Below are 17,206 nucleotides of genomic sequence, written 5' to 3'. Positions count from 1 at the left end.
TGACACACACACACACACACCAAGCATGATTCGTTCACATTTCTCCTCTGGCACTATCAGCAAAACATATGCGTGAGTGTCATTCACCTAATGGGAACTGAAACACAGGCCGGGATTTGACTGCTTGCTGCTAAAAGGAGAGACAGCGCTGCAGATTTGTGCCTCTCAGTGCTGACAGCATGCCAGAGTCACGCTACGCAATAACTGAGAGGTGACACACAACCCCAGTAGCTCAGTGAATCTTCTCCCTGTTCCTGCATTTTGCCTTAGATCACTTGCATTTATCTTTGACCTTTGAAACTAATGACAATCATAGACTTCGCTAAAGCATTAAACACACTCGCTTTTCCTTAGGAACACCTGTACACCTGCTCATTCATGCAATTATCTAATCAGCCGAACATGTGGATAAAGTCATGCGCAATGCATAAAGTCATACAGATACAGGATCAAACATCAGAATGGGGAAAATTTGTGATCTCAGTGACCATGGCATGGTTGTTGGTGCCAGACAGGCTGGTTTGAATATTTCAGAAATTGCTGATCACCTGGGATTTTCAATACAACGGTCTCTAGAGTTTACACATAATGGTGTGGAAAAAAATCCAGTGAGATGTGGATCGATTGGATGAAATTCCTTGTTGATGAGAGAGGACAAAGGAGAATGGCCAGACTGGTTTGAGCTGACCGAATGCTACAGTAACTCTAATAACCACTCTTTACAACCGTGGTGGGCAGAAAAGCATCTCAAAATGCACAACGCATTGAATCTGATTAACTCCAGTATGTTAATTTCTTTCCTTTCGCTTTTAAAGAAGGATTGAAAAGTGTTAGTAAAGTTCTTGCCTACATTCTAAGACAAACAGAAAGCTTCCTGCTTCTGACCCAGTCTCCTCTTTTCACATCTAAGCTGTGTTGGGGTGGGGTTATGTTTTTGTATGTCTTGATGAGGATCAAATATACATGTTTTTATATCTTGATGGAGACCAAATGTAGGAAGGATAAGAATATCTGATAGCTTTGTCTTTGTGGGGACATTTGGCTTCCCCCACAAGAAAAACTTAAAAAAAAACTGCAGCTCTTTAAAACTTGAAAAACTTCAAAACTTGTGTACTTTTGGTTACTGAGATTAAGGTTAGATGTAGGTATATTTATCTGCATTAATGATAATGTCAGTTGAAGGACCTCACAAGGATTGTAAGACAAGTGTGTGTGTGTGTGTGTGTGTGTGTGTGGACATGCTGGACAGGTCTCATGACACTCTGTCACTGTGGTGCAGTGAATCTCTCAGCGGGCAGGTTTGATGTGGTGCAGCAGAGTATGCTTAATAATTCATCCGCTTAGCAGAAGTGAACAGGGGAGCCTCTAACCACTGCCCTTTCTCACAAACAAACACACACACACACACACACACACACACAAAACACAGCTAAATGTGAATAATATGGGACTCTTAAGCATCTAAATAGCTTTTGATCCCCAACTCTGTAGTTTGTGTGTGTGTGTGTGTGTGTGTGTGTGTGTGTGTGTGTGTGTGGTGACATTAGTGAAGCTGTGGAACTCCATGAAAGCCACAAACTCTTGACTCCTATTAAACACCTTCAAGGCGTATCAAGTAATATTGGCTTCTGTGCAGAAAGCAACGAGAATCAGACTTGTCACTGCACTGTGAGTGATTTGAATGTAGAGAAGGCCTTAAGAGGATATGTGTGTGTTATGCACCTTTTTAATTCTGTATACTCAAACATATAAGTATCCATAATGTTTTGAATTGGTTTACTGATCATGCCTTAGACTATTGTTCAGTACTCTAAGTCCACCACCAAGAACTGTTTTTATTCCATTTGTTATGGAAAAAATGCTAATCATTCTTACATTAATGCACTATGGGTTCCTATGGCGTGTATCTGATGGAACATAACAGTCATGGACAGACACAGTTTATTCAAAGTAATGTATGTGTTATAATGTTACAGTTAGCCTAATTATAATATGCATAATTGTTAGGTTTTAGCTAGGTGTTATTCCAGAAGTTATGGTAGTTTGCTGCTGATACATGAAGTGAAATTTTGTGCTTCTGTAATTATTACACTTATAAACAAATAGCTGTCATGGCAAACAGAAATCCTGACATCAAATTTTATTCAAATCAAAAACCTCCAAAAGCTACTTTTAAATGTACTCAAGTAATAAAAAAATAAGCAGTACATGTTTTAACTGATGAAATTAAGTTAATGTCATGTTTTCATGTGAAAACTAACTTTTATTACTTATCTAAAACTGAAGATTATTTTTGTTTTAAAGCAACTGCCCCATTTTGCCTGAAAACATCATTCAGTCTCTGCAATATCGCAATATTTACCATTAGCTAGAATTTGATTTGCTGCCTAGCTAAATATTAAGTATAGAATTGATGCTAGTTTAACCTATCATTAGCAAAAAAAAAAAGAGTGAGCGAGAGAAAAAACAGGCTAACTTAGTTAAATATAGTCAGTCAGTTAGTAGAACTTTCTTCAACATGCTTTTTCAAATTAGATTAAGTTCATGCTTTAGGGAGGCAAAAGAGATTTTAAATGAGTCTTTGGTTACTCCAGCATACTGAAACATTTTACTGAGGCAGGGCCAGGGCTGCTCATCCTCAAGTTCAACACTGCAGTCCAGTGGCTTATCCATCTTCAGATGCACTCAAATAGCTGTAGCACTAACTACATTATGTAGAATGAGAAAGTCACTGCAGCTGATGAATTGACACTCAACATTGATGAACTTGATTGGATACTAAGCTGAGCCCATTCCACTGATGTATAGCGTACAGTCATTGCGTGGATGAGAGAAGAAGAGACCTTCATGATTTGTAATGAGTACTTTGAAGGTCTAAATAAAAATGTAAGGTGTAAAAAGGTATAAGGTGTTTTTTTCCTTGGAAATATAATTAAGTAACGTACAAGTATTCAATTTCAATAATACTCAAGTAACGTATAAATATGCCAAAATTATACTTACGTATAGTAAACAAAGATACAATTACTTAATATCGTCCTCTCCTGACTGTGAGATATGCTTACTGATATGCTAGCAATAAGATGTCAGGTTAGATTAGACAAACAAAAACTATTTATAAAGCAAATGACAAGATTTCATAAATAATCATTGTTACCTGGCAGAGGGGTTACTAATGAGTTTGCATAATGTTTGAAATTATGATAATTACAAGCTTGCATTTTGTTTGCCTTTGGTGAACTTTTAATTACCAGTTGGTAACTTTTTCAAATTTTCAGAAATGTACAGATTGACAGTAAGCAGAGTCACATTATACTCAAACGTGATTCAGAAAATGTCAGTGGCTGCCATGGTTAAAGTAATTAGGAGTATAATATCAGGATTTAACTATACACATTCCCAATGATTTATATAAAGTATTTGGCACCAAAACAATGTGAAATATTTGATTGGCCTCAGTTTACTATAATGTGTTCTTGAGTAATATGTTAAGCCACGAATCTTGTACAAGTTTTTGATGCACCTTAAAATAAAATTCACAGTTCATGTTGGTGGATTTGCATAATTCTGTATAAAGAAGCAGTCCAGTCTTTATACTGTATGTTTGTGGCGTTAGTTTTAGCATGGCTGTCCTCTGGGGAAACCATTCAGTGTTCAGTACAGAGTTGATAGTGTAGTCTGACTGCCAGACATGCAGGTGGTAGATTTATGCTGGACAAAGGGCAGTGGGCACTGTGGCCCTGGTGGAACGAGGTCTATGGCTACAGGTCATATTATTGCAGTAGACATGGACGGATTTACCTGTAAATGTCAGTCACCCTGCTCCCCGTAGATGACGTCGATAAAAGGCAGCATAAATCAGCCTGGCCAGTTCCTCCACTCAATCCTGCAGTTAATACAGTGGGCCAATAAAATCTGCTTCCTGCTCAACCATTTTTATTAATCCACCAGTAAAGTGCATGTCTATGCAGTATGTACATGTGAGCACATGGCTGCTGTTATGCCAGCATTGTTTACAAATTTTCCTGCATATCTTTAGTGCATGAGGACAATGAAAAGCTCAGTCCACAAGAGGGCAAGTCAGAGTTGAAACATCATACAGGTTCCCACATGAACCTGAAAAATGTTTGGTAGCAACTGTTTGATGCATATTAGTTGAGGAGCAAGACGTCATTCAAACGCAGACAAGATCTGGTAGCTTTTCCTCAAACAACCGCAAATGTTGTGGTTGTTGTCATAAGCTTTTCCAGACAGGAAATACTATGACCTTATACTTAAAAGTATTTACTATATAGGCTTCTAAATAGAAAAGTAGTGAATAGAATGTATTTTCAGGTGGTTTTTAAATTTAGATGCTATTATTTTTTTAAAGTGCACATGTTATCAGTGTACTCAAACTCAATGTACTTGTTTGATTTTGTATTGCTTATAATGTACACTATACTGTTTGCACCTTGGTATTACACCTTGAGTGCACATAGTGTTCATTTCTGACGATTTGCAAATTTAATTTGTATTTTAACTACAACTGGAACTCATTTTTAAAAATAAAATCCATCACTTTTTAAATAAAATGAGCAGCGCCTCAGTAGTTTCTGAGCTCAGCTGCATTCCTCTCCTGCCTTTTCAGTTTTGCACGCGTGAATCTTAAACGTTATTCTGAAAGCTCATGTCCACATCAAATGTCTTTTTCCTGGAGGAAGTGTCTTTTCAGGTTCCCTCTCTGTTCACACAGTGCTGATTCACGTCTATTAATTATTTTTTTTTTTATTATTATTATTCTTTTGGATTGAATTGTTGTTTCTGATTGATGCTTTTATTGAAGAGGATTAGATAAGTCTTGCTTGGCCTTTTACTGAGTGATGTTCGAATGGAATGCATCCTGCAGCTCTCATTCTCTCTCTCACCTTTTTTATTCACCTTCTTTATTGGTTCATCTGCCTGTGTGGAGTGACCCGCTCTGCTCAGATACACATCCACCCTGCTGAATAACTATCCTCACTTATTAGTGAGCCACTGAGCAATGGTGTGTGCCTCCTCCACTCAGCAGCGAGTGTGTGTTCTGACGTATGTGTTGGGCCTCACGCTCGGCTCAGTCCACATTCAGAGCTTGTGAGATGTGCAGAGACAGCAGCGAACGGGTTGGGTCAGAAGTATAAGCGTATAAGCGCGCCAAGCCCTGATTATAGACCTGACACACTTTCAATCACATACCCGATTCCTTGGAAATTGCGAAAAGGCCACCTCAGAGCATTTTATGGAGTACAATGCACCTGGCGCAGATTAGTTACTCAACATGTAGAGGGGAAAAAAGGGTATGGTTTCCAAAGAATGCCTGCTACAGGGGTAATGAAAAATGGACCGAATCTCTCTTTGCTTCTGCAATATACACAGCCATGGAATGAAATTAAAAAAAAATCCCTGTTGGGATGTGGAGGTTGACGAGTGTGTTTGTGTGTTTGCTTCAGCATGTGTATGCAAGTCAGTGTACAGATGTACGCTGGTAGTGGAGCAGGCCATATCTAACACACTTCATACCTAGAAGGGATGTGCTACTGTGCTAAATGACAACCTACAACAACAACTATTATTATTATTATTATTATTATTATTATTATTATTATTATTATTATTACTATTATTTATTTTTGTATTTTTTATTTTTAATAACATTCATTAATTAATCTCCAATCAACATTTAAATAACTGATAAAATAAGATAGGAATGCACAAAAACGTATGTAAAATAAAATTTCCTTTATGAAATGACTGCAGTTTCAATAAGAAGGTTTTTTTCCCCCTGAGCATAAAAGCAAAATAAATTATTACAATTTATGCAACAGTACAAAAAGGTAATAATCAAATCCAGCACTTGCTTTTCATTCCAGTGTCCAATTACGGTTTCAGTTTCAGCAAAAATTTTTCTTTTCATTGCTTCACTAATCCTAATCTATGAAACATCCTAAAAACATCAACTACAATAAAAGAAGATAAAAGATCAAATAAGCACAAGTAGACTACTGTAATGCAGAGTTTAGAGGTAGAGGTAAAACACCAACAGCAGTTTAAGGTATGGGGTGTGTAATCTTATCCTGTGGCTGCAGGTTTTCATTGCTAGCAATCAGGAAAAGCACATATTTAATGCGTTGATTTTAGCCTTCAATCGACTGTCAGGTGCGGCTCCTTTGTGGATAAGATAGAGCACTCCTGATTTAAGGCTTTAAATGTGATAAGCTGTACAGGCAGCCAACGTAAATGAAATAAGACTGGGGTAATATGACATGTGGCACACAGAACTTTGTAATCTCACAGAAAAAGAGTAATGAAGTGATCAGACCGATATGACTCCATCCCCAGATTTCCATCTCAACGTTTCAGCTTTCTCTTTTACGGCTTCTGCCACTTCGTAGTGCCCATGAAGGGCCCTTCGCCAATGAAAGCTCTTTAGTGTGCGCAAGCAGGAGTGTAAAAGAAACATGAGAGGGAGTTCAGATTAGAGCCGGCTCAATAATTATAGCTCTGCTATCAGTTCCACAGCAACACAACACAAAAAGAGCCCAGGCTGCTAATCATACGTCTCTAATGGAACATTTGGCAAAAATTGCGGTTAAATCACAGATTTGAAAAATACTCTGCTTTCATTAGCCAATAAAAATTCTAGTGACCAGGGTTGATTCAGTCTGAACACCTCTGATGTGAGCTAATGTGTTATAAAGCTTTGAAGTAGTTTATGTGACAGCAATTACTTCAAGGGCTTTAGATGTGAGAAAAACAAACATACTGTGTTGTCCAATTTCAGGTTTGCACATTGACTTATATATTTATTTGAGCCTAATAAATTGCATACCTGTTATTGTATCAGTGTCACTTGCATATCAAATTTTTACCCATTTACCATAACATTTTACCCATGTACTGTACCATTACAATTCTGTCTATTTCCATCTACTTTAATGTTATATTGCTTGTACCCAATGTCTGCAGAAGTTTTTAAATCTACACACATGACTATTAATCAACACACTTCATTCATTCATCTTCAGTAACCGCTTCTTTTAACGAATTAGAATTGCATGATTTAATGAGTATGATGTAATATGTACATTCTAATGTGCTGAACTTTAAACGTGTGTATAGTTGTGGGGAGGTTGGGAAGGGTCAAGGGTCAGGGGTCAGCTGTTTGTATAGCAGTATAGCGTTTAAGAGCTTTTCCACATTTCTCCACAGCGACCCTTACTGGGAGAGGCCATCTAATGCCAGCTCGTGTTCAGCCACTAGGCCCAAGACACTTCACCTCGGAGGGCAACAACATACCTCATCACCATGGTAACTCCTCCCCTTCTCCCCTTTCTCAGTCCCGCCCACTGGTTAGCCAGAGCCAATGGGATGTTTAAACACCTCAGCTACACAGAACTTAATGCACATAACAAAAGTTAACAAAAAGTATGCATTTACATATTGCATCTATTTCTCACTTTTATTCAGTCCATGCATATAGCTGGTAAAGAAATATTATGTAAGGAATAACACATGGTAGACCATGCTGTTATACAGTAATGCACGCCAGGAAGCCGGGTGCCTCTACCCTCCCATAGTGCATTATGTTCTTATAGCAGCACGGTCTGGAGTGTGTTTTTCCGCTTATACCACAACGAAAAGTTTAATTTATTAATGAATGACACTTTTAACAGTTTATAGTTAGCATTGACATTGACAGATTTAATGTTGTAGAACATCCAAGAGACAAGTTAGTTCCTGTTCCCTAATATGTTAAAGCTGTGTCATTCTTCACCAATCTCTCTCTCTCTCTCTCTCTCTCTCTCTCACACACACACACGCACAAAGTGCACACACACAAAGCGCAGTCTGTCATTTTACAGAGACTGAGAGTACTTAAACCGAGACTCCTTCCATAAATATTAAATAAATGTCTATTAGTCTTAGATTATGTGGAGTGTCCACCATACGAGTCCCTGTGTATGAGCTGTTACTATAGAAGCAATAACAGATTAGAATGAGCGCATTAATATTAACGTTCATGTTACAGCCGGAACTGCCTGTGCTGTTGTATGAAAATAATGCACACCTTCTGACCAATCAGATTCAAGCATTCAGCTGTACTGTGGTATAAGAGGAATAACACATGACAGGCCATGCTGGTATACGAAAATAATGCAGACTGAGGAGTATTAGAACATGTGCATTAATATTAATCTATCATTTATGTTACAGCTGGTACTACCTGTGCTGTTATATGGAAATAATTCAGACCTTCTGACCAGTCAGATTTGAGCATTCAGCCACGCTGTGGTGTAAGATTGCTGAACATACCTGATTGAGATTTTTATCTAATTTTTTTTTTTTTTTACAGACTGATGCTTGGCAGACTAATATTCAAATTAGCTATACAGTGGTTTTTAGAGTGCTGTGACCTAAATGACCTCTTTTTCCTGAGATGATTATTATTATTTTTTTTTTTTTACAATATGAGCCATGTTTCAGTTACTCCCGCACTAGACCACATTTACAGCATTTCGCAATTTCCTGTTTCTAATGCAATATGAAGGATGAGAGTTTTTTTTTTTTTTTTTTACTGGAGTGATTTGACATAAATTTAAGAGACCAAACCCGGGTCGGTGGCATTTTTAAAAGCAGAGTGAATAATTCTCCTCACATTTCACAAGGACATAGTTAATTGATCAAAAACAAGTATTATTGCTTCTGAGCAACAGCCGTTCAAGTGACTTATTCCACACCGAGGGAAATCCAATATGTAATAGGCTTATTAAGGCTAGTCTTATTGCTCAGAGAGCTGATAAACGATGGCCCTCTGCATAAAGACATGGCACTTTATGCTCACTGATCTCTAACTCATAAAGATTACAGCAAAGCTTTGTGGGAAATGAAGTCGTTCCATATCCTCCTAGGAAAAGCTATGTTTTATTTACGGCATGTTTCATGTTTACGGCGCCTCAGCAGTACAGTAGAATCAGATAGATTTGGGAATATTCAGTGCTGCTAAAACCCAGCACCGTTTGATGGATTGGTGAGGAATGAAAGCACAGGGGCATTGGGATTACTGTCACACTGACTAAAGAGGATTTATTTATCACTTTCACAAAAAGCCTCCTCTAATAGCTCATCATGGCGTGTATTTAGTATTATTAGCACTACCACCCTGTGCTCCTGATACACTAACTGCCACAGTGCATAACAGAGGATCTGCCTGTACTGTCATCAGTGCCTATCCCACACTCTCATCATCTTTTTCTCTCTCTCTCTCTCTCTCTCTCTCTCTCTCTCTCTCACAGACACACGCAGACACACACACACACACTCAGCCAATCCACGCTTTAATGCTTTACATGTGGCATAATGCCACTAAACAGATTTTCACCTTTTATCCCCCTCCAAAAGCATTCCATTTAACAAAAGCACAACACCAACACTGTCACCAACCTGTTAACATCACAGAAGCGATGCGATATCTGTAGGTCAGAGATGAAACATGTCTTCTTTTGTGCTAGAATGCTGCTCAATTTATGGTAAATTAGTAATATATGTATAAATAGTACACCATAAAATCCTGCTCTCATTTCTCCGTTCTCTTACAAAGATGTTTAATTAAGGATTAATAAATGTTGGGGTGAGCTGTTATAGGAAAATGATCAACACTGGAGTAGTGTGACATGTGCCCTGACACCACCCTGAAATTGTTTATTTTCCAATAACAGCATGTGTTTTATTACTCTTACACCCCAGCAATTTGCCAGTGCAAAAAATACATGAAAGTATGACAGCATACATTTAATCATTTATAGTTACATCTATATCATTCATAGTATCATTTATAGTATTAATTTATCGTATCATTTAAGTTAATTCCTGTTATCACTTACATTATAGCAGCTGTAAACAGTTCTTTTTTTATCTCCTGAAGTTAATAAGACAGAAATTGGAGCTTGTCATGTTACTGAAAAACAAGAAAGAGCAAAGCCCTCTGTCCTGAAGACTTTCCCATGTCAGAAAACTTAGTTACAGCTTTGCATTAATGCCATTTCCCAGACTCCCTTATCCAGCACAACTTACATTTATCTCATTTATACATCTGAGCTATTGAGGGATAAGGACCTTGCTTAAGGGCCCAACAGTGGCAGCTTGGTGCTGGGATTCAAACTCACAACCTTCCAATCAGTAGTCCAATATCTTAACCACGGAGCTACTACTATCACATTACTGTTGGATGTTACAAAGCAGTGATACTGGAGACTCCTTCGAAAACGCGAACTAAAGGTCTCCTCACAGAAAACTTCACCGCATCAACAATTTATATTTATGTGGAGCGTCCACCATACAGGTCCCTGTGTAAGTTGAGAGTACATATATTATTATAAAGCTGTAATTTGCCTACAGCAATATTGTTAGAGCTGCTGTTATAGAAAATGAATCAATTCCTTCTGACCAATCAGAATTTCAGCAGTGCTGTGGTGTAAAGAAAAACATTCATGCTAAAGGAAAGTACAGGAAGTCATTCAGAATCAGTACATTTGACTTTAAAAAAAAAACAGAATAAAAGTACAAATTAAAAGTACAAATAGCATTTTTCATCCAGTTTTGTGTTTGGCCTTTATACTTTCTAAACCAAGTACTTATACATGTTAATTTAAAAAAGGATTACTCTTTTAAGAAGCACCTCTTCTCTGTTCTAGAAGTTTCTGTATACTTTCACACAATATATTGTTTCACCAGTTTGTCTGCACAATATATTTAAAATATCCATGTTTTTTTTTACATGAATACAGTCAATGTAGTTGTATTTTTACTGGCCAGGCTTTAAACAAGATGGGCTGGCGCTGTATCAGACGTCCCTGTCCTGCTCCCTTGAAGTGCTTTACACACACACACGCAATGTGTCAGTGTGGGGAAAGCTGGTGAGGGCTGGCCTGTGTGCTGCGGCGTCCCGTTTTGAAGAGACAGAGCCTGAAATCCAGCAGGGTTATTTAGTTTAAGTGCTGGTTGAGCAGGCTGGATGGGCCAGGCTAAAATGGAGATAAATGGCCATGTGGAGGGATGGCCATCTCTCCTGCAGCAAGGGGCCAGCGAGGGGCCGAGGGGCTGCCGCGCACCTGTCTCTCCTCGTTACTCATACGCAAGCACACGCACACACACACACACACACACACACACACACACACACACACACACACACACATACACAGACACACCGGTCCACCTCTCTCAGGTCTGACGGGACCTCTGTCCCCATACACAGCTAAACACGCACTAGGATTAAGCTGTCTGCTCTCATCAGACACATACACACACACACACACACACACATCTTGTATCTCTCTCTTCTTCCTTCTTTCTGTTTCATATAATCATTATATGCAGTATTGAAATTATATACACTCAGCACCAAAAGTGGCACTGTTCATTAAAATGGCAAAAAGAATATATACAGGGGGAAAATATATATTAAAAAAATACATAATCAAACATATGGTGATGGCATATGGTTTTATTTTAACATGAGTGTTTCCCAAATCTAAAAAATATTTCTTAACTATTAGGTTTTTCCTGCAAAATGCTGGTTTCAAAATTATAGACACCCAACAATGAATAGTGGGTATGAGGGCCTTTTTATTTTCACCAAAAGATTTTATTTTCACAAAATGAAGGTGTTCATGGCCAAAATGCATAGTTGTGGTCTCATCTGATCACAAAATACAATTCCAGTTGTAGTTCCAGTGACATTTGGTAAAGTTCAGTTTACTTTTTCTAGCTTGCGCTCAGGAAGTGCTTCTTTTGGGAAACCCATCCTAACAGCTTGTTGTTATGGAGGCAGCGTCTAATAGTGGGTTTTTAAACAACAAACTGAGTTCCAGAGACTTTTTATTGATGGGCACAGCTATCTCTATCTCTCTTTTGTGTAAAAGTGAAAGAAAAATATTCAATGGTCTGAAGAGTTATTGGAGCCTGAGAGCAACTGCATTCTGCTCCCCAAGACTGACAGTTTGTTTGCACTTAGATTCTGTGGGGGTGCAATTAATTTTTCCACATATGATTTGAGAGAAAAATTCTAGTTCTTAAGAGAACTATTGCTTGTTAGAGGAAAGGTAAGTCAATTTTTTTTTCAAAACCTGAATCATTGAATCATTGCTTGTATGTTCATTTTAATATAAATTTATGTCCAAGTGTAATTTTATTTCTGAATCAAAAAGTATTTTTAATAAGTAGTACTTTTAGTAGTTTTTACTTAAAACTTCAGATTAAACTGTTTCTACGAGCAAGTAGTTTTTATGTAGAATTTAGAAGAAGCAGCCCACAAGTGAACTTTAAGAAAAACCTCCTGAGTGAAGCTCCACGTGAAGCAGGCTGGAGGAGAAGAAGAAGAAGCACAGAGTGTGCAGCTCCATTAGGAATACTGTTCAGAATCTAAAATCTAAATTTAATACAAATTTAATAAAATTGTTTTTGTTTGTTTGTTTGTTTGTTTAACATTTTTTTGGTCATTGCATTATTCTATTAGTCCATAGTCTTCATGTCTTCATTATTCTTATGAAATAGTAGAAAATAGGAAACATGAACAAAATCCTTCTATGAGCAGGTATTATAATTTGTTTTAATCTACTTGCTGCACAATGCTGAGGTGTTTAGTAACACTAGCTAGCTAGTTTAGTAATACTAGCTGTCTGTAGTCTGACCCTGGCCTGCTTTACATCTCCTCAGTTTTTCCTTGTCTATTACAGCAAGGATAAAACTTTGGATAAAGGAATCTCCTTTTAGCTGTTTATTAAAGCATGTCTCTATCTTAGGCCAACAGCAGTCTGTTTGTATTCTGAAGAAAAAAAGCAGCCTATTAGAGAGAGAGAGCGAGAGAAAGAGAGAGAGAGAGAGAGAGGCCTGAAGACTTTGGTTTAATATAGTGGGTGGCAGGTGGCCTGCTTTGCCTGAGGAGACTCTTTAGGGCATGACAGCTCCGAAAAATGCATAAATCCTCCCGCTCTCTCTTATCTCCATCCGCATTTAGTTGCCATGGGGATTTTATTTATGCAGCTCCAAACTTCCATACTTCAGGTTAGACGCAGACATTTCAGCCGTTGCTTGCTGTCGCTCAGAAGGAACTCGGGCTCAGCGAGAAGAACGTGTTTCATCCTTCTTTCCACAACCACGACACACACACCTACTCATTCCCCTCACACACACACTCATATGCATGCCGAGAGAATGAGAGAGCGAGAGAGACAGATTTACAGAGTGGGACAGAAAATAATCAATAGCAGGAGCTTCTTGACACCAGTGTCTACATGCCAGTGTTTTGTCCATACCAGGGTAGCACACTTGTCTGTTATATAGTTAAATTGAGACATCCGTGAAGTCTGCAGTGCATGATTTACATGTTATGGTGTGTGCATGTCCTAATACTTGGCTTATTTTCATACTCGCAAACAATGCACAGCTGATTTCAGGGTACAGTAAAAAACCACTCTGCCATTATCGAATGAAGCACTTACAGGGAAAGTTGTATTGAGTGGTACATGAATATGTATTTCTGTCTTTAATTCACCGTGTCCTTCTCCTCTCTCGCCCTCCCTGTAAAACCTTTGACAGCAGCACTCTTGTATTAGCTCAGTGGAATGGAGTGCAAGTTAGACTTTATTTTAGTGCTCGAGTATGGGGTGCGAGAGGGTTTACACTGTGCTTTATATCCCTTGCCGTTGTATGCTGAACTCACTGCACTTAACCTCATCCAGAGTAGCAGGCTTATTTTAACCAAATGAGCAGGGCACAATGCGACGGCGCCACTAACGCGCTCCTGCACCCAGTGAACGTGCTAATGGCTCGAATATGGAGCACATTAGCACGAAATGTCAGCGACTATGAGGCTGGTTGTTAAGCGCTTTTGTATTGATTTGTGATGACTGTATTATGATGGCTGCTCGTGTTCCCTTTCACTTCACCTTCCGGAGAGTTTGTGGAGTGTGTGTCTCTCTGTCTCTGATTAGATCTATTTCCTTCGTTCTTTTTTGCTGTGGCAGGAGTGGTGAGGTGTGTCGAGTGTAGTGTTTTGAACCATGTATGAGCTTATATATATGTTGCAGGTTTCTCTCTTTGATGTATTCTCCTTTCCTGACCTACTTTCTTTCTCAGAAAGACGAGCTATATGAATTTCTGTTCTCTTCTGTTTTTCTATATTCTTTTAGTAAAGGTACCTACATTCAATTATTTAACCGCTTTTTCATTTTCTACCCGTTTCTTTGTCTCGGCTTGTGTAAATTATGGATGGTATAGATTTCCTGGAGAAAAGAGAATGGATGGAGGTAGGCGGTGGAGGAGTCTGGCTGTGTTCTCTTGGGTGTGCTTGAACAGCGGGGGGTTTAGCTCGTGTACCCTGACCCCGTCTGCTCCCTGTCTACAGGATGGTGACTCTCTGTGCCATGTACCCGCTCCATCCCTGCCCGCTTCGTGACGCCATGACAGCTTTTGAAATGCAGGATGCTTGTTGATGTGAGAGTTGAGCAGGTGCTGGGTGGAGAGAGGTTTGATGCCACCCTTGCCCTCCCCTCATGTCAGTCTCAGTATCATGGCCCAGTGACACCAATAACAGACATCAGAGCGCCGGCGTTCTCTCAATCACCAAACTCTTGACTCGACGGGATGTGGCATTGCTTGCTAATACTGTCTTCAAGGCTGGGTTATACTCATACTCATATATATACTTAAATCACTCAAAGCTAACTGATAATTAATATTAAAAAAATAAAACAAATAAGGTATGCTGTTAAAGGAAAATAATCAACAGATGGGTGGTGAGATGTCAAGTGGAGGCCTGTTACCAGCCCGAATTTGATTATATTCCTATAACAGCATGTTCACAGTGTTATATTTCTCTTATGCCACAGCAATTTTTTTAAAGAATTAATGAAAACATTAACTAATAATTTGCATTTGTTTATTGTTGGGTTTAATGTTGTGGAATGTCCACAAACCATGTTATTTTTTTGTTATCACTTATGTTATAACAGCTGTAGTCATCTACCCCCCCCCTCCCCCCCTTGTGAAGTTAATAAGCCAAAAAAAAAACACGTTGTCATGTTAGAGAGAAACCGTAAGCGTGAATTCCTCTGTCATAAAGACATAAAATTACAGCTGACTGCTACAAAAGCACAGAATCCTTCAGCTTATCAACAAATTCATGCATTTTTAATCTGTTTATGTATAGTGATCATGAAACGTCTCTGCATAAGTTTCTATGGACATGATAACGTTAATATGAACCTTGCACAGAAAGAACCCTGTTGCACAGTTATAGAAAATTAATCAATCCCTCCCTAATTTTAGTCTTGGCCAATTCCCAAGAATCTCCCTATCATATAACAGCTACCAATTGGGGTGGGTGAAGGCTAACACTTGCTTCCTCAGGACACGTGACACCAGCCAACCACATCTTTTCAAACTGCTGCTCATGCTGCGTCACAGGCAACGTAACACACTCAGAGGAAAGCGCTATCCAGCCCCTTCCTCATGCATGAGCTCACAGATGCCCATGATTGGCTAGTATCGCTGTGATTGACAGGGGAAAGAGAGTACATCATCCCTCCCACCCAGACAGCATGGCCAGTTTTGCTCTCTTGGACTCCCGGCCATGGATGGCTGTGGCATCATCCTGATTTGACCGTGCATTCTCCAGAGAATAGGGCAAACGCTTTTCTGTTGCGCCACTTGGGAACTCGTGACCAATCAGAATGGAGCATTCAACAGTGCTTTATTATTTACTTTTACACAGTACCAAAAAATACCTAGCTACATGTTTGCCATTTTTGCTTCTTTCTTTTTTTACACACTTGGACAGGCTCATGCTTTCATTGCATATGTGCACAAATCCTTCAGATGCACAATGAGATGTCAGAATATGTAATTATCTAGAAAATAGATATAGCAGAGAGAGCGAAGTGAGACAGAGAAAAGGAGAGAGAGGGAGCAGTTATCACCGTGAGCCCAGTCTCCAGCCCTGCTATACACACTGTCACCTCTGAGTCCAGTCCATGCAGAAATACACCCAAACTTTCAGCCGAAACGCTTCAGTGAACTTAATAATAAGAGGATTTGTTTGTTTCTCAACTCAACATGTGTGGTTATCCAGTGACAGCACTACTAATGCAACCCGAGACCGCAGACTGTTCTGTAGCAAATGCTTAAATTAGCATGTACATTCTTTAATAGCATATTTAATCTAAGTCAGTACTACAGCACCGAAAACATCTTCCCTGAAAAAAAATCAATTAACAGAAGCCAAACTATTTGTCCTTGCATGCTCCAGATGCAAATTATTGTATATTATTAATTTCTCGCTGTCCAGCATGAGGAAGCCTGAGCAAACTTTTACATTTCTTTTCTTTTTTTTGTAAATTAAGATCAAAGTCAAATTAAGTTCATCCAGGTCTGTGTAATCTGTAATTCAGGAGCCTGGAGCAACAACATTCTTTGAGTGCGGCATTGCTGCTGTCTTTAGATGTGGACGGCAGTAATTACCCAGCTGTTGCTGAGGCGTGATTGACATGTGTATTTGGCACAGTCCATGTGCACAATTCATGAGCTGCATACCAGCCATAATTAATTGATTCATATGCCTGTAAGCTTTTTCTAAAATATTAACAAGATAAGATTAAAAAGGCAGTCAGAGCCGCCTGGGTTCGAGCGCGCTGTCGGCTGCGAGCCGCCGCAGCTCTGAACTCTACTGCTTTCAGACGGTTTTTATTTACAGAAGGTGATGCTTGTCTTTTTTACAGCTCAGTATCAGTATTTGTTGTCCATTTGGTTCAAGCTTTGCTCATCAATTCTCTTTTGCTGTCTTTTTTCTAAGTCGTATTTTTCCCTCACTATTTGGTTAGTCATATTTTTCCTTTCTGCACAAGCCCTGTTTGACATCTGAGCACAGATAGACACTTATTCCACAAACTCTTTTCCGTCCCAGTCTGCATGTAAGTGAGCCTGAGTTTACATATTACATCCTGCTCTCCATAACGTCTGTGAATTAGCCCCAGATCTCTCGTCTTCCCTTCTTCTCTGTTTACACATACACATGCACACACATGTATGCACAGCAGCCGGCTTCTCTTCTCAATCAGATGGAATCATGGAGAGAGCGTCGGACGAGGCTGCCAGCTCCTGACAGGTAGTCACCTTGCAGGTCTCGCCGCTT

The 17,206-nt window shown here is 39.1% G+C and overlaps 1 protein-coding gene across 5 annotated transcripts in view; it reads left to right on the top strand.

Annotated features, from left to right (window-relative positions):
* Positions 1-17,206, top strand: part of LOC113538944 (neuronal PAS domain-containing protein 3) — a 224,378-nt gene that overhangs the window by 49,765 nt on the left and 157,407 nt on the right. For 4 of the 5 annotated variants that reach the window (XM_053237343.1, XM_026934422.3, XM_026934423.3 and 1 more), the window contains exon 2: positions 7,228-7,326. The exons of the other annotated variant lie outside the window; for it this stretch is intronic. In XM_053237343.1, coding sequence (XP_053093318.1) covers positions 7,228-7,326 — 99 coding nt within the window. The remainder of the gene's footprint in view (positions 1-7,227; positions 7,327-17,206) is intronic. 5 annotated transcript variants of the gene reach the window in all.

Source organism: Pangasianodon hypophthalmus, chromosome 10, assembly GCF_027358585.1.
Source record: "Pangasianodon hypophthalmus isolate fPanHyp1 chromosome 10, fPanHyp1.pri, whole genome shotgun sequence".
Lineage (NCBI taxonomy): Eukaryota > Metazoa > Chordata > Actinopteri > Siluriformes > Pangasiidae > Pangasianodon > Pangasianodon hypophthalmus.
This window is presented reverse-complemented; position numbering and strand designations above follow the sequence as displayed.